The sequence below is a fragment of the Fistularia commersonii genome, chromosome 21, assembly GCF_037954325.1.
Source record: "Fistularia commersonii isolate RoL2024-O1a breed Wild chromosome 21, RoL_Fcom_v1.0, whole genome shotgun sequence".
Taxonomy (NCBI): domain Eukaryota; kingdom Metazoa; phylum Chordata; class Actinopteri; order Syngnathiformes; family Fistulariidae; genus Fistularia; species Fistularia commersonii.
In genome coordinates this window covers 10537834-10559642 of record NC_141304.1, presented here as the reverse complement: position 1 = coordinate 10559642, position 21809 = coordinate 10537834, and the positions used below count along the sequence as shown (strand labels likewise).

The following is a 21809-nucleotide window of genomic DNA, read 5'->3' as shown; positions in this document are numbered from 1 at the left end:
CGGAGGAGGGATGGTGCAGAGCTTGAGGTTGGAATTGTCAAGCAAGAGGACTAGAGGAAGAGGGAAGAGGAGATTTATGGATGGAGGATATAAAGTTAGTCGGTTTAGGAGAAGAGGATGCAGTGGAGAAGGTTAGATGGAGGCGGATGATTGGTTGTCGGGACCCCAGAGGGGAGCGTCCCGAGGGAAAAGAAGAAAACCTCCAGTGGATGATAGTAACTGTTCATGTTCTTGTTCTTTTTTTGTGCCGAAATACTTCACAGTTCTACTCAACTTCACCCCATCGAGCTTTATATCCACTCCATGTTTGACAGTTGTAGTTAATATTTACTACTTTTTTACAATCTTTGTAATTACAACCAAAATGAGCATCAAGCATCCAGGGACTGTCAAAGTAAAATGTATCAAAGCTACTGACACTCATATCAAATGTGCAAGAGTACCAATAAATACTAAGACATGTTTCCGATCTATCAAATGTTCTTTGACTACAAATGGAAATGAACTGCTTGGCTGGTGGCAACTGACTTTCTTTCACAACGTGACATGTTCGCCAGCCGGATCCACAATCTTGAAGGCAACGCGGTAAAAACTAGCCGGGATCCTCAACAGTTGTCAAAGGATTCTACCTTTTTTTCTGTTTCTTCCTTCACAAACACAAAGGAAATAAATAACAAAGCTATTCTTCTAAGCTCCAAGCCGGATGTACGTTTTGCAGAATTTCAGTTCCATAAAACTTTTGTTCTCATTTAAGATAATAAACACATCTGCATTTCTCTTTTTTTTAACTTGCAGTGACACATGTTTTTTTTTAATGTTTGATCTGATAAATGTTTTCTGAAGACACCAATGACACGCCATTAACTCCCTTTAACTGATTGTCTGCTGAGCATTTTAACAGTATTCAACAGTATTTGGGGTTTTCTGTGGAATATTCTTTTTACAGGAGTGGATACACATAAAATTTCTAGTTTTAAATAGATATCTAGTTACAAGTCATATATATGTATGGCTATATGTAGAGGAATAGTCTAACATTGTCCGCCTCATCTATCAGTCAATGTCTCCATCTCAATATCGGTTCAATGTCTCCATCTGGTGGACAAACACGGCGCTGCAGCGGTGTGCAGTCTCGGTCTGTTGTTGAAATTCCTGCAAGAATATTAGTTTATTTGTATTTCCAGCTCAAGCCATCCACGCTAATAGAACCACACTTTTCTGATCTATATTATACTTTGCAATATTGTGATTTATTCTGATGATTTAATTGTGATTTCGTGCGAATTCAGCCCGGTTCCTCCTGTATGTTTCATGTGAATTTTCTTTTTGTTGTAACTATTGTCCATGCAAAAGAAATGGCTGCTGTTTGTTGAGTGGCTTTTTATCAGGGTGTCTTTTTTTAATTAAGATTTGGACGATGTGAGAGAAATAAGATGCCACAAGACTCTGCCCTTCATTCTAGAAAATTTTCAGAGCGGTGAGGAGCAAACTGTCCTAATTGAGGATTATGCAGGAAGTCTATTATTCCCATAAGTGATGTAACATGGTTATTCAGTTGAATAATTAGTGGTTGAAGAAAGAATGACATTTTTCCATTTCAAGAGATCTGTATTTTCTCCTCACTGTAAATGGCTCCTTTTAAAAAAGACCATGATAAGTAAAAGAGGAACACATTCAAATAACTTTCCATGTTTACAAAAGATCTTTTGCTTTTTTTTCTACTTTTACTAGGAAAAGTGTGAACCCTGCCCTAAAATAAAAATGAGTGATGGTGCTATGACTCAAATTCGACACCGGAACCCGATGCATGAGTGAGGAGAGCTGGAGGAAAGAAAAGAAAGACAACCGTCGCTTGTCTGCCCGTGCAAAAGGACTCGTCACAATGGCGGTTTTCAAAATACTTTACCATTACCGTTCTTTTATTATCAAAATGCATTACATCTCATACTTCTTAAATCTTTTTTGGAGGGGAACAGTTGAAATAGTTTCTCTTTACAAAACAACAGAAAAAGAACAGAATGCAGCTTTCTAAGTAAGTTGGGGAAACCAGGAACAGACCCCTTGATAACCTTCCAACCTCCTGACACCGGTTGGCCGCGCGGACCCTCGAAACATTTTCATGCAATGAATTCAGTGTACTATGTCTCCGTACAAGTCTATATCACATTTCTTCATTCGCGAGTACACAGCCACACACATCCTGTCCTGTTGTGTCTTTTTAGGTTGGATCGAGTTTTAAGGTGCTGGTTCATTTTGGGTCACTTTTTTTTTTTTTTTGTCTGTCAAACATTCATGTAACACGTGTACCCATGCGTGTTGTTGGTGGCATGTGCGCACACGCATGTGTGTGTGTGTGTGTGTGTGTGTGGTGGGGTTCCGGGTCCTGGAATTCTTCCACAAAGGTCCCCCTTGCAGGACTAGTTGACAGTCTCAAAAGAGGTGGGGGATGGGGAGCCGGGGGTCCAGATCCCGCTGTCTTTGTCATACAGTCATTCTGTGGGATCGGAGCGGAGGGGAAGCAGCTCTCACAGGGAAATGTAGCAGCATTTTGATTTATAATTCTACCTTTAAAAAAATAAAATAAAATAAAAACTGTCAGAAATACCTTCCCCCAGGTGTCGCACGGAATGCAAGAATTGGCCTAAAAACACTTGACCACATACACTCCTGCCATAGTATCGGGTACGCCTAGATAGAGCAAAAGAACAGGCATGTGATTAATAAGGATTATCATGTTCAGGTTATACCGGAAACCTCTGTTTGAACATTAAAATAAATCCCTAACTCAAAAACACCATTAACAGAACTGACCATGATAATCCTCACGATGAGCCGTTCTAAATTTGTTTTATCCAGGTGTACCTCCCTACCAGAGTGTATCTATTTAAATAAATCCTGGAGTATTAAAAACAAACAAGCAAAAAACAAAACAAAAAAAAAAAACAGTCAAACCCAATAATTGTACTTGATTTCCATCACAAAAGAACCTCACAAAAAAAACAAAAACAAAACAAAAAAAAAAAAAACTAATGTACTGACAAGATGAATGCAGCCATTTTCTGGGGAACATAACTGGATTGTAGATTTATTGGAGAAGAAGGGGGGGGGGAGAGAGAGAAAGATTGCAGCACCATGAATTATTAGACCTGTTTGTCAAGTATAACAGACGTCTACAGTGAAAAACTACTGAAGTGAAGTCACAACAGTCCAGTGGGGAACAACAGAGGAACCGAAAACAACAACAACAACAACAAAAAGAGACAGAACTTGTCATTTTACGTGAGAGACGCTGGAATGATCCCCCCCTTCCCTAAGCTTTACTTCCCCTGCCTCTCTGATGCATCTTTAGAACGGATGATTGCATTATTTCCCACCATTTCTCCAAACCAACGCTTCTTTACTGCAGCACTGACTCGGCCACTTGCCAAATCAAAAACAAAAGAAAAAAAAAAAAGTAATGTTAACTAAAAATTGAAAAAAAAAAACAACAAAAAAACAAAACAGCAAAACAAAAACAAACAAAAAAAAACTGTGGCTTTCAGTTACGTGAGCATCTCAGCAGTGATCCAACCTGGGTACCACGGCGACAGGTACATATGTTAGAACTTTGTACAGACATTTTGTGTGGAAGTTTGGACTCTCCGGTATTTGCACTGTCCGGCATTGAGAAAACATTGGGGGGTGGGGTGGGGGGGATTTCAAGTTACAGGTGATTTCTTGTTTTTTTTTTCCTGTTTGTTTTTTTTTTATCTTTCTCAGAAGGTGTCCTAATGGTCCTAATGGCGTTTTCCATCGATTCTATGATTACATCCATAGTCAATGATCAGGCTTTGTGCAGGATGATGTGATTGTTTTTTTTTCTGTGAATGAAGAAAAAAAAAAAAGGAAAAAATAGAAATGAAGAAAAGGAGAAATCCTTGAAGAAGTCCTTGCTCCTCTTGGGTCTGTACATCCCTCCCCTCCCCCGAACTCCCTGAGCCCCACCACACCGAGGGGGTTGAGGAGAAATGTAGGTTCATACACACTCTCACACACACACACACACACACACACACACACACATACTCACTCTCACATTCACGCATTCATGAAAGGTCCTAAAAGCTTCCTGACTGAGTCCGTACTCCGGGTCCCTGGAGGGGAGAGTGCTGGAACTGGCCGAGGCTCGGCCCCCGTTGCGGGTAGTTTGTGGGTCCAGAGGCCGTCAGCAGCCGGGAGCCGGCCTGCAGTGCTGCCTGGCTTGGGCTGCCGGACTTCAGGCTGCAGGAAACCGGCTGCTGGCAGCCCTTAGAGGCTAAGCAGCTGGTGTCCGTTTTAGTCTGACCGGGGGCCCCGGGCCCCTGAGGGGGTGGGGGCGCTAGACTGCTGCTGTTTAAAAGGCTGGCCTTTAAGTGGCTGCTGCTGTAGCTCGGGCCCAAATCGATGCCGCTGCCGCCACTCTGCTGGTGTAGAGAGCCCACTGCCTGCCTTGAGTCTGAGGAAGGGGTGGAGATATGACTGGAGTAGGAAGATGGTGGGTGGTCCTGGGACGGGCCCGGGTGGGAGGAGGTAAGGCGGGGGTAGTAGCTCTGACCCGAAGAGGGACTGTAGGAACTTCGCAAAGGAGAGCTGGAGGTCTGCTGGGGGAACGATGGGCTGTTGGTCTGCCGGTGGCTCTCTGATGACTGAGCACAAAGAGCGTGCATGTTTGCACACACGCACATATTAATATCTGTGTATATCAAAAAACATCTGGGATTTTCAATTAAAAATGTGAACTATGTACAACTGGTAAGAACCACTGGTATGAACAACTTACTGACAACAATAAGACATCTTACCATGGTAAGAGATGTGATATGGCTACAGTGGGATAATGTCGCTATATCAACTAATAATGCAGTACAACACTGGGATGTATCGCCATGGGAACTGTTGCTACAGATACACAGTAGGACAAGTTCACATTGTAACTGATGCTGTACATCTAAAGTGGAACATGTTGCTATAGTAACCTATGTTCTGTGTGTGTGTGTGTGTGTGTGTGTGTGTGCTTGGGCGCCATGTTCTGGTCGACCCGGGTTTTCTTTTTTCTTCTGAAGGCTGTCAATCTGACCGGCTGGAGCACGGAGGTGTAGAGTTACACACCTGATGGGAGTACACAGATGGGCTGTATCCATGTGGACTCTTCATGGGAGATGCCATGGCAACTGCCTGCATCTCATACCGATCTGCATCTAACAAGATTAAAACAAATGGGGGGCAAAAAAAGGTGATTTTTTTTTTCTATAAACATAGCGGCTTGTAATACACATCTAGACACTGATTTTCACAAGCTACGGTGGCAGGCTGACTTAAACTGAAGCTCTGGTTTCATACTGGAAAAGACAAAAACTATAATTTTGTGCTCTCGATTATACGGTAGAAAGGTTTACGGGCAATGGACCCAAGTGTCCACTTTCAGAGTTGAGCTGAAACTGAACATGACAGGTTTCTTCACTTTCTTTTTTACTGACTTGTACAGATTTCTTTGGGCTGTTTCATGGCATTTTTAAAAGTTTGTAGTGGTGTTTTAGGTGATGATGTGCAACTGCCTTGAGGATGCTGACCCTTAGGCTGTTAGTCTGACTCGTGTTTTGTTTCTGCGTGCTACTTTTTGAGTGCAATGAAAAATGTTGCCTCATCATGTCCATAGAGGTAGGAATAGAATTCAGATCATCTTCAACTGAGTAAAGCTGAGATATAAACCCCGTTTGGTGACATCACGCTCTGATACTTGTTTTTACCTATGTGATGTAAATTTAGTGTATCAAAATGGTTGACTCCTAAATTCTATAACCATTCTACAACAAAAGCCCAAAAAACAGCAGTGGAGGGCAAACTAACAGCTGCTGCACGTGGTAATACACAGTGTCGCTTTCATTAAAAAGATAAAAAAAAACAACAACATGAAATTAGAGTCGGAATGCTGACGGTGTTTGGCTACGATACACTTTAGGACACAAGCAAAGCTTCGTACCAGATTCTTTCTCGGTGGAACTATCACTCCTCTTGAAGATCCGTTCTATCTTGATACTCCTCCGCACTCGCTCCAGGACCCCCTGACCTTCCCTTAGACGCTCAACGCTGGTGGGAACCATCCTTGCAAAAAGAACAAGATTCAAAAGGTCAGAAACCCACTGGGGGATTTTTCTAGCGGGGAAAGAGCCGGGACGTCTGCTCACCACTGGTTGCTGTCGGGGCGTCTCAGCTGCACGGATGACACCTGGAGTTCCGGAGGACTGACCTCCTCGATCTGTGGGATGGAGGAGGAGCTGTGCGGGGAGGCTGGGGGCTGCATCTGGTGATGGGACAGGGCGAGGTGGCTCTCCTGGCTGTAGTGAGAGCTGGGCCGAGTAGGTGTGTTGCCGAGTGAAGAGCTGCAACCGGTGGGCTCTGACTCCCGGCTGCTGACCTGCTTCCTCTTCCTGTACTCCAGGAGAGACACCTGCGGGTGGGAGGGGGGGCAAAGGGACAATGGATCTCTAACAGCTGCTTCAAGCAAGGCGAAGACAACACTCACACCGACGCCACGTTGTTGATAAGATCACGTCATTCAACAGACTGCACTGAAGGATGGGCAAACCACATGCACCACACCATCACTCACCTGCAGTGCCCGCTTTAATGCAACAGACTGAACACACACTGCACTACCATGGAAACCGTCGGCTGTGGTGAAAATGACGCCGTATGCTTTTAGTTGCAAGAGCTCGGCTTTAGCAGAGCATGGGGTCACTCCGCTTTTTTTTCCGGTGCGCTCTCATACAGACGGCATCTCGAGCAGGCAACTTGAAATGCACCACACCATGATGCGACCACACAGACACTCAACGACATCCACAGAAGGTTGGAGCACACACACCTGCACTGTTAACAATGAGAATGAGAGCACTTGTTCCAGCTTCATGAGATACGAAGAGAGAGGGGAAAAAAAAAGAAAAGAAAAAACAACAGGCTTGTGGGAACAGAGGGGGAACGCATGGAGGAAACAACGGACAGGGATGACGCCATCACTGTCAGTTAGTGATATGGACGCCTCTGAATCACAGAACTATCACACATACGGGAGAGACGGGCTGCAGAGGAAAGACATGTGTTCATGAGAACTTAAAACGCCGGACGTTTCATCGGTCCGGGATGGAAAAATAAATATAGACCCGTATCTGAGCCTTGCCATTTCTCCTCTGTAAAATATTAACCGGGAGTTCTTTGAATGCGTACCTTATTTCTCTTAAGCCAATAATATCCTTATTAACACATTTCCCAAAATATCCCAAAACGCGATTAATGGGGTGGAAATCACAATTGCTTTGAGGTTAACAGGTCCAGTTATAATAATGTTGCGAGACAGCTTATCAAAAATAGTCCAGGGTATCTGAGTGAAGTACAAGGTAAGTCTGCTGCTGCACAGTCCTGTCACAGAATTTCACTAATGGCGAAACTATGCTACAAGTGTTACTTCAGCTTAAAGTTTCTCAAATTCACGTTAAGGTCATCAAAGGTGTTTATCACGTATGAAAGAAGAGGAAAGATAACCGATTACAAGAAAAGTTTGGTGACAAAACGCATAGCACTACCTTTTGGTTGTAATTTGTAGGCTTTTCAGGTCTCTGGCCTGACAGATTATTGGCAACATTTAAAGTTGACTTTTTAAAGAATCAAATTTTTTTTATTTGCTGAAAAGATTTATGCACTGAGCCAGCTATTTGCAGTGTGTATCTTATAGTCACACAGTGGGATTCTTCACAAAAAGGAGCACTCAAATGAGACGGTGAAATGAACCTGGTGAAAATCTTAAAAAAAAAAAAAAAAAAAAAAAAAAAGGAGAAAAATAGTGGACGCTTTGAACAGGACAGGAACCCTAAATGTATCGTGCTGAGGATCACTTGAGGTGAAGTGTCTTGGAATACAGGCCCTAAATTCTGAACCATCATAGCTTGAAAGCACCCGATATTGAAAAGAAAATGTCTTTCATTCAACATGTGTCAGGCCAGATATATTAAACCAGGTAAACTGTATTTTGCAAGTTGTGACCCTTAAATTCACAGTGGGCCTCAGCATGCATGCTAATGTTGTAAGATGGCCTGGATGATGTGGCTGTCTTTGTTTTTCTTAATTTTTACTTTTAAGAGAAAAATCAGAAATAAGATAGTGCTACCTTATGTGCCTCGGATCTCCAACATAACCGCATCAGTTCCAGTCAACTCAGGCCAATGCCACATCAGCCATGTTGATACTGAAACTCAAACACTGATGACAACGGGTATTGACTCAGCAGTTGAGACTATAGTTTTGAATAGTAATTTGGGTTCCACGTTGTAAATACATGAATATGTGCATTTGCCATTGTTGTATTTGCAACTTATGACTCAGACTTGATTTTTTTTCCCTTCCAACAAACCCCTCAGCTGCACCTTTCCCAATAAAACAGATTGGGGTCGAAGGCCGGGGGTGGTCTGAGCCACTGATCACAGTTTGAAAGGAGCCATGGATGAGGTCGAGCAAACATATCATATGTGAACGTCATATAAACACAGCAATGAGAATTCATGAAACAGCTGCCTCTTAATGTTGAAGGCGATGGATGACCCCGAACACGCTTCGATGAGTTTGGCAGGCATCAAATGGCATCAGAAATCAAGACTTCGGTTTCAGGTTTCTGGTTTAAAGGCCAATGTGGGTTTTGAGGAGAAGGGGTGGAGCTATCGGAGCATGGGGTGGGTTTGTATGCAGATGCAATAAATAAAAATTAAAAACAATATATATATATAGATATATATATATACATGCACACTTCTATAGGAGTTGTAGGGAGAATATTCACCATATTCTGTACTGGCTTGTATTCACTTCTTACAGCTATAGCCTGGTAATCTGGCTTTTCTGTCAGCAGACTAATGGTATGCTGGTTGGCCCTCTGCCTTGGAAGAAAAGTGGAAGAGAGACTTGGCAAAAAGTGTCAAGGAGCAGCGAAGAGGAGAAAGGGGGTGAGGGAGAGGAGGGAGGAGGAAGAGGAGGAGGAGGAAGGTTCAAAGCTACAGTGCGGAAATCATTTCACATATGCACAGAAACTGGTCAAAAATGTCGCTTAAATGCCAGTTGCTTTCAGATTTGACCACCTTCAGACAAAGTCAAGGGGCAAACATACAGCAGGGGGTAAAGCACATCATGAAGCTTCAGTCATATCACACTCAAGATCATCAAGCTTGTCAACAACACGCAATTTAATCAGACTGCCTAAAGTGATACGAAATCTGTCGACGAACATGAGAATGGGGTCAACTTGCCTTCTTCTTCTGTGGCGGGTTGTTGGTATGAGGAGGTGTACTACTGTCTGGATAGCCTCCACCGTAATGAGGCTCGCTGTAGGGTGACATGGATCCGGGACCCACATCCCCCAGATGCCCCTGGCCACTTAAGGAACTATGGAAAGACTCTGCAGGGGAGAAGCCTCCTTCCGACTGAGAGAGCCGTCGGTCTGTAGCTACCGCATTCCCCAGGTTTGCGTTGAGGGGGGAGCAGGTGTAAATGAGGTTGAACTCTGTCCTGAAGGCCTGCTCTCTGTTTTGGAGGGACAGGTCTGACGTTGGACAAGACACCGGGCCCTGGGAATCCTGGGCCAAAGGGCCTCCAGGTAGGGAAAAGTCATCCGAGGTTACAGCCACAGGGCTCTCCAAGCTAGAAGGCAGCGACAGATCTGGAAACTGGGGCCGGGGGATGTCGAACTCTGTCTGGAGACAAGGCTGGGGGGGTGGAGGGGGAGACGGGATTGCATTCTTAATCAATTAAAACTCAACAACATCAGAATGAAATGAGTGCTTCAATCCCCAATTAGAGGAAAGAATTGCAGAGATGAAATGTACCTCAGGAGAAATGGACTCTGGCCGGTGAACAGGTGATGTCTCAGGGGATGATATGTTCTGGAGATAAACACAGCTGCTATTAGGAAACTTCATTCAGTCGACTTGCGTCGAATATTTGTGACGCATACGAACAGAACGAGGTGTCGCATTTGAAATGAATTCTTCTCCATTCAAGCCCTGAGAGCAGCAATCACACCGAATACGATCATCAAGCCTTACTTCAAACTGCAATGGCGTGTTGCAGCGGCTGGCTGGCAGCGAGGTCAGGGGGGAGTATGCCTGGCCGTTAGGTAGCAGGGATCCACAGGGGTTGTGGAGCAGCGGGAGGAGGGGGTCCTCCGGAAGGGGGGGTGTAATGGGTGACAGCGGGCGAAGCAGGTGATCCGAGGGTGCTGGTGTGATCTCTGTCATATACTTGGCTCGACGCTTCTTGAAAGGTGCATTCAGATCTAAAATTTCATAGGACGACAGGGAAGACACAATTGATATGGGTCTCTTTGATAAAAAAATGTTCCTCTATAGGGCTGGGGAAGTATGTGGAATCATCTGTCAGACACAACACAAATAAACTATTGCTTTAGCAGTAAATAAAAAAAAAATAAAAAAAATAATTTTGCTTTTCATAAGTGGAATTACCAAAAATAGATTAAAAATATTTGTTCTCATTGAAGTAATTTTGTCATCTCTGCTTACTAATCCCTTCTTGTTTTGTTTGGTCAATTCTTTGGTCAAGTTTTAGCTTTCCCTAAGTTGTTTTAGTAATTTGATGATATATTTAGTTGGCATGTTCTCATAGATTTTCATATGACATCTTGTAAATTTAACAGAGTTTTTAACTTGTCCATAGAGTCGTGTTCTGAAAACAAATTTGAAAACTGGCATATTGATTAGAGGATGTTCAATATAAATCAATATACTGCTCAACCCTTATGGTGAATGTATAGACTTTTTCTGGTCAATAATTTACATATACAGTATTTCTAATGACTTTTCCAATTTAAATATTATCAGTATTATTTCTGATCTAAATTTTTTGGACCTGTTTACCGCTGCAGTAGTTCAGTTTGCTTATGCAGATAATTACTAGTTAAATGAATTCAAATTTCAATCCAACCAAAATGGCAAAATTAGTTTCTTCCATTTTTGGTGCCGGCAGAGAACACTGTCACAGCAGGAAAGCTATCCAAGTCAAATGGAGGTAGATGTGTTCGCACCATTGGACAGGAGATTGGGGGTGGATCTGCTGCTGGTGCTCTGCTGGGACGAGGTAGACTCAGTGCCGTCCTCCACACTGGCTGAACAGCTCTCATCCTCCACCTGCTTGATCCATCTCTGCATTAACACCAAACGGGAACAGGTTTAATAACTGATGTCGATGTATTCTATCTTGCTACGGCTAACCTTCCCGTGCCTCTACTTTCAAGGGCATACTGTACCTCCGCCTATCTTGTTTTTCCTCCACTCGCCTGTGCTCTCACTACAGATCACAATGTCATCTGCAGAAATCATAGTCCATAGTGATTCCTGTCTAATTTTATATCAGCCTGTCCATCATCGTTGCAAACAAGAAGGGGTTCAGAGCTGATCCGTGATGCGGTGCCACTTCTACCTTGAACACCTCTGTCAAACCCACATCTCACCTTAATACAGTCTTGCAGTTCTCATACATGTCATGTACCAAGCTAACACACTTCTCTGCCACTTCAGACTTCCTCATACAGTACCATGTATGGTGCTGTCTTCAGGGGACTACATTAAAATAACAATAACCAAACTGTATTATCTACATTGGGTTACGAGGTAAAGTAGGTTTCTTCTGTATCTAATTTCATTTACTCATGCTGCTCCATGTAAAGCTTCACTTATTTTTGGATTGAACATTTTAAAGCTTTTCAGACATAATTCAAATTCTCCTGTTCTGTATAAAGGTCAGCAGGATATGGGTGGCTTTCAGTAGGAACATGGTTATTAAGAGAGAGGTTAATTTACATGTTACAACAGGTCAGTGACTATAAAGTAATTTGGAACATGGGAAAATTACGTTTTTCATTAGAGATTGACCTGGCTGAAAAAATGATTGAAATACTGGAAAGACTGATTTTCATAATATGACATTGAAGTGTTTTTAAAAACACAAGCACTTGCAAAACCATAAATGAAATGATTCAACTCCCAGAAATGCCACACACAAGTCAGCATTTGTGTATGTGTGTGTGTGTGTGTGTGTGTGCGCCAGACAGTGAGGGAGTGAGTGACAAGCATGACTGTTGAACGTTTGTTGATTGATTTTACCAATGAGAATATCCGTATCCATCAATAAGACACGGAAATTGCTCCCTGCCTGAAAACACAGCTTTGCTGTGTTTGACATCTTCATTGCATTCAACTTGTTTCCCAGCAGATTGTAACCAGCAACTAAGAGCTCATCTTTGCATTGGTATAAACTTCATTTATCCTTGTTTATCCACCCACCTTTTTAAAGCAGCCGTAAGTGCCATCCATCTGAAGTGGGCGAGGCCGGCGCCGCTCAGGGTTGAAGGGGGAGCCAAAGCGGATGTAGTGTCTAGGTGCGGTACAGATGAGCGATGAATGTGAGAGGCCCGGTAACATGTTGAGGGTGGTGGCCAGCACCGTGGGGTCAGTGGTTATCCGCAGTGGGCGCTCAACAGGCAACTCTTGCTGGACTTTCTCACCTCCAGGAATCTTTTCATTCAACCACTCTGTTACCAGGTACTGAGAACACATGCATTCATTAATGACCATGTCTGAAACAGCATAGAACATTCAAAATGATCAATGATTTGACCCCCCGCCCCTCCAAAAAACAGACCTCCTGATAAATTCATCTAGTAAATAATCCCTTTACCTTCTTGGTCTTGGGATAGCGCAAGTTGCCTCTGTTTAAACATTTCAGACCCTGACCATCTCCGTCCAGGAGACCAGCCCCCAGACTGCTGTCCCCGTGACCCGGCTCAGCACCATACAAGCCCTGAGAGCCTTCCTCGTCTAGAGTAGCACCCTGATCGGTCGATGACGGTGCTGCCGCCACAGCTGCAGCAGCAGCTGCGGCCTGCTGTGCGAGAGCCTGACGTTGCCGACGGGCTCGCTGTGATGAGCTGGATCTGTAGCGAGAGATTCGGCTTTTGGGGCGAGGCTTGGAGGGTCGTGCAGGTTTTGGGGGGGGGACTGAGGCGGACAGGGCGGGTAATGAGGACTTTTCTTCACCTGATGTTGTCTCCTATAAGGGGATGAATTAACAAGAGTTCATTTAATAAATGTGTCGAGAGAATATTCACGGATACAAAGAGAAGGTTATTTCTCTGACAGACCATGACATAGGTAGCGCGTCGGGTGCTGACCCCCACCCCTGTGTTTTGGGTAGTGGGGGTGCTTCCTGTGGGGTTTCCAGCCCCATCCTCTGTTTCCGCACCCTCATCCTTTACATCTGCTCCCCCGACTCTTCTCCGTCTCTTGTCCAGACTGTTAAATGACTACGTGGACAGACAAAAAAAAAAAAAAAAAGTCTAAATGAATTTTCTTCCGAGTAAGAGGAACTGGAAAGCCAGATGAACAATGATATCTGAAAAAAACAACAGATTTGTTCAATTGTTGTTCTGGAAAACAGTCTAATGATCTTACCCGTTTACTGGTAATAGCGACTCCATTTTCATCCACCTCTCCCTCCTCTGCCTCTTCTATCTTCACCTCATCCAGCAGTCTCTCCTAGTAGCATTGACAGAAAAGTACATGAATACATATTTCCCACATTGGTCCTAAATGTAATGGCCATATAACTTTATACTAATGCGGCAGTATCATTTTCAGAATCCTGTTTACTCCATTAAATTACATCTTTAATTTATTTGAGACACACACCTCTGCATCACTTGTCCCCTGCAGGTCTTTGGCCTCCTGGTGCTGAGTGAGGGCCTGGCTGCCATCTCCAGCCAGACAGCCCTCCAGCTCTCTCCTGCGGGCCTTCCTCCGCCGAGTCTCAGCTCCGACCAGTGTGGAGGGAGGGGGGAAGGTGGGTGGACTTACTAAGTTCTCCCTGGGACTCAGGTTGTGCTTCTGTACCGGGCAGTTCTGATTGCCCTTATGGCAAGCACAGTCCACTTTGTAATTGCTGCAGTGGTATGAGAGGAGACCTTTTATTGTACATCGTGCCAGTCCAATGGACACAAGATGTTTTGCAGCAACAACAAACCTAACAACAGCTTTCAGGCAGTCAACAGAATATGAATCACTGCTCAAATTTTCTGGATCTTTCCTAGAGTGACAGATGACTACTGGCTGTATGTGGGCCAGTAAAAATGATCATGTCTGTTTGACAAGAATATTTTCATCGACATAACTGAGATAGAAGATAATGTGTTTAAGGCAACTTTTTAGTTACATAATAGGAGGATGCTACAACAGAAAAATACAATTGTGCACCCAATTAAAGAATAAAGCATTTTACTTTATACAAATAAAAAAATGCTAAAATTTTCTGCAGTCAAGTAAGCAATGATGTCAAATCTCATGTTAAAGTCTGACCACATTTCTGTACCATTACAATAATCTGGTTTTCATTTATTTATAAGGCTGGAGTGGTTAATTCACAGATCGTTTTCTAGCTAAGCCCTGGCCCAATTCTGCTCATGCCTTTCCAGAAAGAAGAAAAACTGCATTGCAGTTAGGACCTCATTTGTAAAAAGATTCAACATGCTGGCTTGATCAAGTTAATATTCTCCCAAGTGTCATTTAGCTTGAAGCCAAGTAGTTCCTACAACAGAGGTGTCATATGCTGTGTAGAAATGACATCATTTAAATTAATTGTAAAAAAAACCCTCTGGCTGGAATTATGGAAAAGCCCAGTTGAGTAGCCTTGAATACTGTTCTGTTCCCCTTTCACCTTTGTGTGTGTCTGAGGGACCTGCTGAAGGTGTGTGACACAGAATCAGCGCCATTAAGCTACAGCTGACATGGCATACATGGCTCGGTAAATCACAAATATGACTGTCTGGCCCATTATCCAGTGAGAACCATTGGTTACATGGATGGATATGACTTTTCTTTGTATAGAAGGCTTAAAAGGGTGTTTGAGATGTGAAGTACTGACCAGCTATTGAACTCGTAATCAAATCCAATGGTGACCTCGGCATCCTTTGTGATTTGACGGACAGCATAGATACATAGATGGATCATGCCTTCGGCGATCATGTGTCGAACCTGGTATTGGGACAGATGGTAGATTCAAAACCAGAGGCAACAAACATGATAAATGGTACAATTTAACCTTGTTTTCTGTATCAAAAATAAAAAACAACTAACCTCAGCATTGGGTGTGCATGACCTTCTGATGAAACGTGCATCATTTCCAAAAGTCCGTGCATCAACACACATCTCCACATCATTAAACTTAGAGTAGAAGAGCACAAAAGGATAGGGTCTGGAAAACAGAACATATATTATGTGACACTGACTTTTTGGTATAACAAGCTAAGCATCTGTGTTCAGACATCTTACTTTTTGAAGAAGTGCCCGTTGACTTCAAATTGTTGTTTGAGCATGACCTTTCCCCGATATTCAATAATAAGTGTGTTTGCCTCCAGGTTTTTGGCGGCACGAAGGATCTTCCTATGCTTCTGTACACGTGTGACTCGCCCCAACTGAAGCTACAGAGAAAAAAATTCAATCATCATGTCATTTGACAAACAATTTTCATCTTTTTTTTTTTTTTAATTCTTTATGACTGATTGAGATATTGACTAACCTGCATCTGTGAGCCCAGCACGGTATGGTTACAGGATAGCTCAGTTCTATTGATGGTGTCCATCGCGTCAATAGAGGCATGAATCTGTGTCGTTGAGGATGGAATAGTGTTGCCGCTCTCCGTCTTCGTGACGGTGGTACTTGCAGTGCGGTGAAGCTGGAGCAATGTCTGGACATCGGCGCTGTACTGGTTAGCCAAAGCCTCTTCGTACTGGTCTGTCCATTGCCGGATTTTGCTCTCCCAGCCCTCTGCTGTATTCTCATCCAGCACGCTCGCCTCGGTTGTTGAGTTCTTGATAAGAACAAAAATGAACGTGACTGATAGTTGCAAATGAAGCATAACTTTACACAAGTGACCCCAATCTTACCTTCATCCTCATAGATTTCCGAGAGCCTTCTCTAAAAGCCTGAAAGAGGAAAAATTTGTTTGAATTGATTCATATCCATACAACAAACCAAAACTTTAGGGACTGCTTAATGTTATATGGTGAACAATGTTTCCTCATTCTATTCAAGAACAAAAAAAAAAAAAATCTATCACATCGAACTACCTCTGAATCTATTTGTTTACCTTAACTTTCTTGCCCTTCGGCGTTCCCCGGGCCTTCTCTGTGCTCTTCTTCCTCTTTTTGGATTTGCTCCTTTTGACTCGGTTGACAGTAAGCTTGATGCTGGTAGGTGTATGCTGGGTGGCAGTGTAGGAGATGGTGGATGGCGATACCTCTTCATCACCACTCTCTGTGGCACTGCTTTCTCCAGCTACCAAGAAAAATGAGGGTGCAACAAATGAATAACAAATCGGAATTAAATCTCCGGTAAGTTACAGCAGGTCGGCTTTTGAATACAATTTTGCAACTTCTATGGATTTATGAAAACAGCTGTAAGGACAGGGTACCTGACACATTTTCTGTTTTCCTGTGTTGGCCTTCAGTTCCTTTCCTCCTATCAAGTCCCCTGCAGCAAAGTGACAACCACACATATCAGTGCACATCCATAATGGAAACAAACTTGCAGTGTTTGGTATGAGGTTTAGCATGTTCATAGCAAGAGTTAATTAAAAGACGGTGTTAAGTGTCTTGCTTGGGGTGTCTGTGCAGCTTGAATGGCTTCAAAGCCTAGGCAAAGACTGTAGAAATGCTCGGAACTCTGCTGGAAGGATAGCAGTCAGTTCAAAATCACAAACAGGTGTTTTGTGCAGAAAGGTCCTTATTACTCATGTTGACATTTGTCAAAATTCAATAATCAGGGACCTCCTGATTCCGCATCAGGGCATCTGCCTTTCTTATGTTTGTTCACTGTTCCAAGCTGCTCTTTCAGTTTATCATCTGTCCATGTTCTGAGAATAATCTCCCACAGCGACTTTCCGCTTCAGCCCGGACAGATTCCCTGAACCTCACCTGCAGTTGTCACATTTGATGAGCAGGCCATCTGGCGTCAGGCTGCAGTGACACCAGCTGGTCACAGCCGCATCCTCCTCGGAGGAGCTGTCGCTGTCTGCTGAGTTGTCTTCGGTTGTTTCGTGATAACGGGAGCTGTGTACCACGCCGTTGATATCCATGCGGGGAATGATGGTTTGGGAGAGCGGGGAAGCGGGTGGGGTGGGAGGAGGGGGCGCGCCATAGTTGTGATCCTGACAACACACAACGGAAGACTGTTGCATCTTCAAACAACGGGTGTTCAGGCAAAAAAGGGAAACGGAAAATGGAGACGAATGAAAATGAGGGCAAAAAAAAAACAGATATGTGAAACAGTACAGCTGTTAATTACGGAAATAGATTGTGGTTACAAAAGATCAATAGTAGGATAGACATTTAATCAAACTAGAAGCATGGGCAAAAATTAAGCTTAATTTAACCCTTTTAATTAAACATGGAACTTTAAAAGATGAAAAAAAAAGAAAAGATAGGTTCAACTAATCATTTAGCTTTATAACATTGTTCTTAAACTTCTGCACGGTTTACCAGAGAGAAATACTTATTTTCACTAAGCATGACATGCTATGATAAGAACTGATGATTAGAGCAATTTGAACTCACAGCATATGGTAGTCCCCGATACCCATGACTTTGTGCGCTCCCACAGCTGTGATTGTAGTTCTTCTCATTCACGGCAGGACTTGCTTCAACTGACTCAGGGCTGGAAACAGATAACAAAAAGATCTTTTAAAACGTAAAAGTTAAATCTTTGGAGAAAAAAAAAAAGAAGGTATTTTCCACCATGTCTTTCTAAAGTCAGGACATCGGTCACTAGATGGCACCAAATGCCTGGAGTTGCTTTCCGGCAGACAACAGCAATTTCGGGAATGGAATGTGGGTGTCATTATCTTACATAACTCTTTTTGCCCTTCAGCTGCGATCTGACCATACTGTGAATAACCTTGCCTTATTCCTCTAGGTCCTACAAATGTGGGACAGACCGCTGCTCGGAACATCAAGAGGTTGAAATGGTGCATTTATACTATGGATTTTTACGTAACTATAAATCAGACAATACATTTTTTTGAATTTCAAAGCCCAATCAGCGTTGGAGGAAATGAAATGGGGCTGTGAATGCTGGTTTGGGGAGGTGCCAACTGCATTCCACATCACTGCAGTAATGTGAGCAGACTTTACCTACCGAGAGGTAGCAACTGCTCTAACTGAGGCTGTCTGTGGCAGTTTCCTTACAAACGCTACTCATCACAGACAGGGTCTGATATGGGGACACACCTACCACTGACAACACCCTGGAAATCAGTGATATCTCCCGCAAAGCCCCTGGTGTTTCCAAATTTGATGCAAGAATTCAATGCAAGAATAATAAGTCTATGATCTAGAGCACAGCAGAAACATCATTATGAGACAGTGGGATTAATGACAATAACTGTTTATCTTAATTCTACATTTAGGTTTAAAAATGCCTAAAATATGTGGCAGTTGGCTGTGGACTAATTTTTCCTGAACCATTCTGCCAATGAACGGAATAGATTTTTTTTTTCTTTTGAAAAAAAGGCAAGGTATTGCATGAAATGGCCACCCGGTTCTGCATCTGATTTTGAACACATCTAAGGACACAGCGCCATCTACGACTGATTGAACAGTCTCGCCTTATGCTACCGCAAATGTTTTTCTTTGCTCTGTGTTGCAGTCATGGAAGTCAACAGTTGTGAACTGGAGACGCTGAGAGGTAACAGCATTAGAGAGACATCGCCAAAAGATTAACGTTCTTTTTAGTCCACCCTCAATAGCAGTGCGAACTTACTCTGATCCAGCAGCCATATCTGAGTAAGACGTTTCAGGTGTAGTGACTCCCAGCGCGATTACTATGCTCATGACGTCCAGCACAGCGACGCGTGGGAGGGGGGGAAGAGGGGGGAGGAGGGGGAGGGGGTGGGGAGGGACAGGATGGAATGGGGGGAGGAGGAGAGGAGTGGGGAAGAGTCACAGGGTTCCAACTACAGCAACCACTCCAGAGGTGGGGCGCCGCTGAGCCGTAGTCCACGGCTCACGGTCATGGGGGACCTGAGGAGACAGACAGGCAGAGGATAAGTTAGTGGCCATACAGTCATAGTTGTTGCATGAGTCAGTCGGTCATGTGACTTCATGGAAAAAAACCTGCACAGTGTCTTTATGACTGTGGTTGATAGTTGAGACGGGTGCCCTTGACAGTTGATATTTGACGCCAACATGCATAATCAGATCATTGTGACATTACCATGTTGAATATGGACAAGTAAACCTAATAAAGATGAGACCATTTCCAAAAACCATTCCACAATCAAAAACCCAAACCTCCCAAACAGTAGAGAAATAATGTGGAGTTAACATAGGAGTTCTTCCTTTGAAAGTTAATAAACTCATATAAAGTATGTAAAGCGAGAGGACTTCATAATAATGTGGTGTGCCCAGCTTTACAACCATTGTCTACAAGGAAGCATCAAGGCAGAATAATCTGTTAGATGAGTCAGCATGTTAAGACTAAAACTCTGGGCTTTTCCTGATAAGATACGACACCATGTTTGGCTTTAAAACCAGACTACTTAGTTCTCATCTATGCAGTTGCGTGTTGAGAGGTGTGATCTACTAATACCGCACTGCAAATTTCTCAAAATGAAATTAATATGTATGTCTAACATTTGGTTAACTCCAATTCTTAGAAATGTAACAAACGTAACAAAGTATTAGACATACATCCCCATATTACCCACTCCTATTTGACTGCTCAAGAAACAATCATTCAAAAATTTGCACAGCACATATTGCAAATAAAAATAAACTGATGGGGGGCAGGGGGTGTATATTGTGGTGCTCTGTGGTATTCATTTTATCTAGGTGTGCCAGATAGCTTCAACCGTAAGTGGGAGACAGGAACAATAGAACAGTCAAACAAATGACCACTTGTTTTCCTAAATTCCACTAGCCCCTGTCACGGTCATTCAAAGGGCCTCAATAATGTGAATATGCACTTACACTCTTAAAGTAACAGTATTAGCAACGCTAAAACTGCTGAGTCACGTTGACAAAACCGGGTTTTATGCAAGAGGCGGCCGAAGCATTTCATTTGCCTGAAATGATAACTCACGAAGGACAGGGTGTAATAGGCAAGTCTCTATACTTCCAGCACAGGGGGTGGGGGTTGGTGCTATTCAAAGAGCAGAAAAACAACCAGGGGCTTTACAGCTCTTCTTGCACATAGCCTCCCCACAGAATGCACTATTAAAAACCGCCAGCAGGGGATGCCTTCCTTCCAGCTGGATAGAAGGGTGAGTCATCCAAGTTGAGGCCCAGCCCTCCTGTCATGTGACCACACTGCTGAAACACTGACCCACACTCCTCTGCTGTGCTCTCTGCCTCTAGAGCTGCAGGCAGCCACAGCTGCAAAGAATAGGCCCTCTACTCCAAGTCCAGGGAGAATCTTGCTCACAGCAAAGACATCTCCAGGAACACATTCACATATGTTTCCTCGCACAAAAAAAAACACTGTGAACAGAGTCACCAAAATACACCCCACTACTCACACACAAAAAACCTTGATCTTTTTTTGAACAACAAACTGACTGTGCCACAAAAACACTAACTGCATTGGCAGTAAGAAGCCAAGTGAATTAGGAGCAGGATGTGTGACATTTCTGTGCTGATCCCCTGGCTCTGGTGACTGCTACCTCCCTCCCTCTTCAACAAAAACTACAGCAGGCCCGGGACTTCCAATAATGTCAAGGTCAGTTCAACTGTGCTCACTGTCAAACAGAGAATGTCGGCCCCATCCAGCTGGATATACACCGGTACGCAGCAAAAAGCGATGTCAGATATTTTCACTGTTAGAACTAAGTCCTGACTTTATGCAAACTCACACGCAGATTTTTACAAATACAAAAGTATAACTACATATACTTTCATCAAGGACTGTAATTAGTTGTAGACACGATACATTCGACACATAATAAGAGATATGATTTACAGACCGGCCTTCTGTGATATATCCAGAGATATTCTAAACATATTTGGTGATTATTGCCCATGAGGACGATCGTTGCCACATGAAATTGGCAATAGAGTAATATTTCTCACAGTGTCACTATTTGGGTCTCTCCCAAATCAGACTCTGAGATTAAGGAGGTAAATTCCATATGAAGGAGAGCCTTTCTTCACCTCCCTCCCTGCTCTCTCACCACCTCCCTCCCTTCCTTGTTCGTTCCACTGGCAAAGAATACCAGGCTCAAATTACCGGCAGGCTCAACAAAGTCTTTACTTCCAACAGAAGAGAGGCCATTTTGGAGACAAGTCCAAGGGGGAGGGGCGTTCACACAAAATGAACAGCATTGGAGACCCTCTCTTCCTCTTATCGCTCACAAAAAGGATTGTCCTTCTCTTATTAAACATACAAGTGTTTTTAGGAGTGTTCTGACATTGCTGGGCTCTACATGGCCGTGCTGTTCAAAAATAAGCTACTTTTTTCTCGTTTCAAATCTAAGTGTGTGTCTAAGGTAATAATGCAATACGCATCTTCCTTAAAAAGGTCAAGGCACCTAATGCAGATGAGGAGAGTGTTCTCAATGCACATCGCAACTCCAAAAAATGCTCCCCATCAAGTCCAAACAGAGCCCTACACAGGGAGCTTTTAAGTGATAAATACTTGGGAAACAGCGGCAACATTGTGGAAAGCCTTGTCTTTAAAATATGAAAAAAAATT

General features: G+C 43.3%; 1 protein-coding gene across 5 annotated transcripts in view; it reads right to left on the bottom strand.

Annotated features, from left to right (window-relative positions):
• Positions 1–1899: 1899 nt before the first annotated feature.
• Positions 1900–21809, bottom strand: part of setd5 (SET domain containing 5) — a 41251-nt gene continuing 21341 nt past the window's right edge. The window contains exons 2-25 of one of the 5 annotated variants that reach the window (XM_086167737.1): positions 18882–19141; positions 17678–17777; positions 17039–17271; positions 16537–16595; positions 16213–16400; positions 16010–16048; positions 15643–15933; positions 15396–15544; positions 15201–15318; positions 14989–15098; positions 13761–14010; positions 13524–13607; positions 13214–13375; positions 12751–13122; positions 12357–12617; positions 11099–11216; positions 10104–10333; positions 9885–9941; positions 9309–9764; positions 8846–8938; positions 6204–6466; positions 5999–6120; positions 5128–5216; positions 1900–4664 (exon numbers count right to left, since the gene is read on the bottom strand). In XM_086167737.1, coding sequence (XP_086023863.1) covers positions 4098–4664; positions 5128–5216; positions 5999–6120; positions 6204–6466; positions 8846–8938; positions 9309–9764; positions 9885–9941; positions 10104–10333; positions 11099–11216; positions 12357–12617; positions 12751–13122; positions 13214–13375; positions 13524–13607; positions 13761–14010; positions 14989–15098; positions 15201–15318; positions 15396–15544; positions 15643–15933; positions 16010–16048; positions 16213–16400; positions 16537–16595; positions 17039–17271; positions 17678–17777; positions 18882–18952 — 4482 coding nt within the window. In that variant the 5' untranslated portion in view covers positions 18953–19141 and the 3' untranslated portion in view covers positions 1900–4097. Of the gene's footprint in view, positions 4665–5127; positions 5217–5998; positions 6121–6203; positions 6467–6631; positions 6923–8845; positions 8939–9308; positions 9765–9884; positions 9942–10103; positions 10334–11098; positions 11217–12356; positions 12618–12750; positions 13123–13213; positions 13376–13523; positions 13608–13760; positions 14011–14988; positions 15099–15200; positions 15319–15395; positions 15545–15642; positions 15934–16009; positions 16049–16212; positions 16401–16536; positions 16596–17038; positions 17302–17677; positions 17778–18881; positions 19142–21809 lie in introns of those variants that run through there. The other 4 variants (XM_086167736.1, XM_086167738.1, XM_086167740.1 and 1 more) reach the window with 4 other exon arrangements.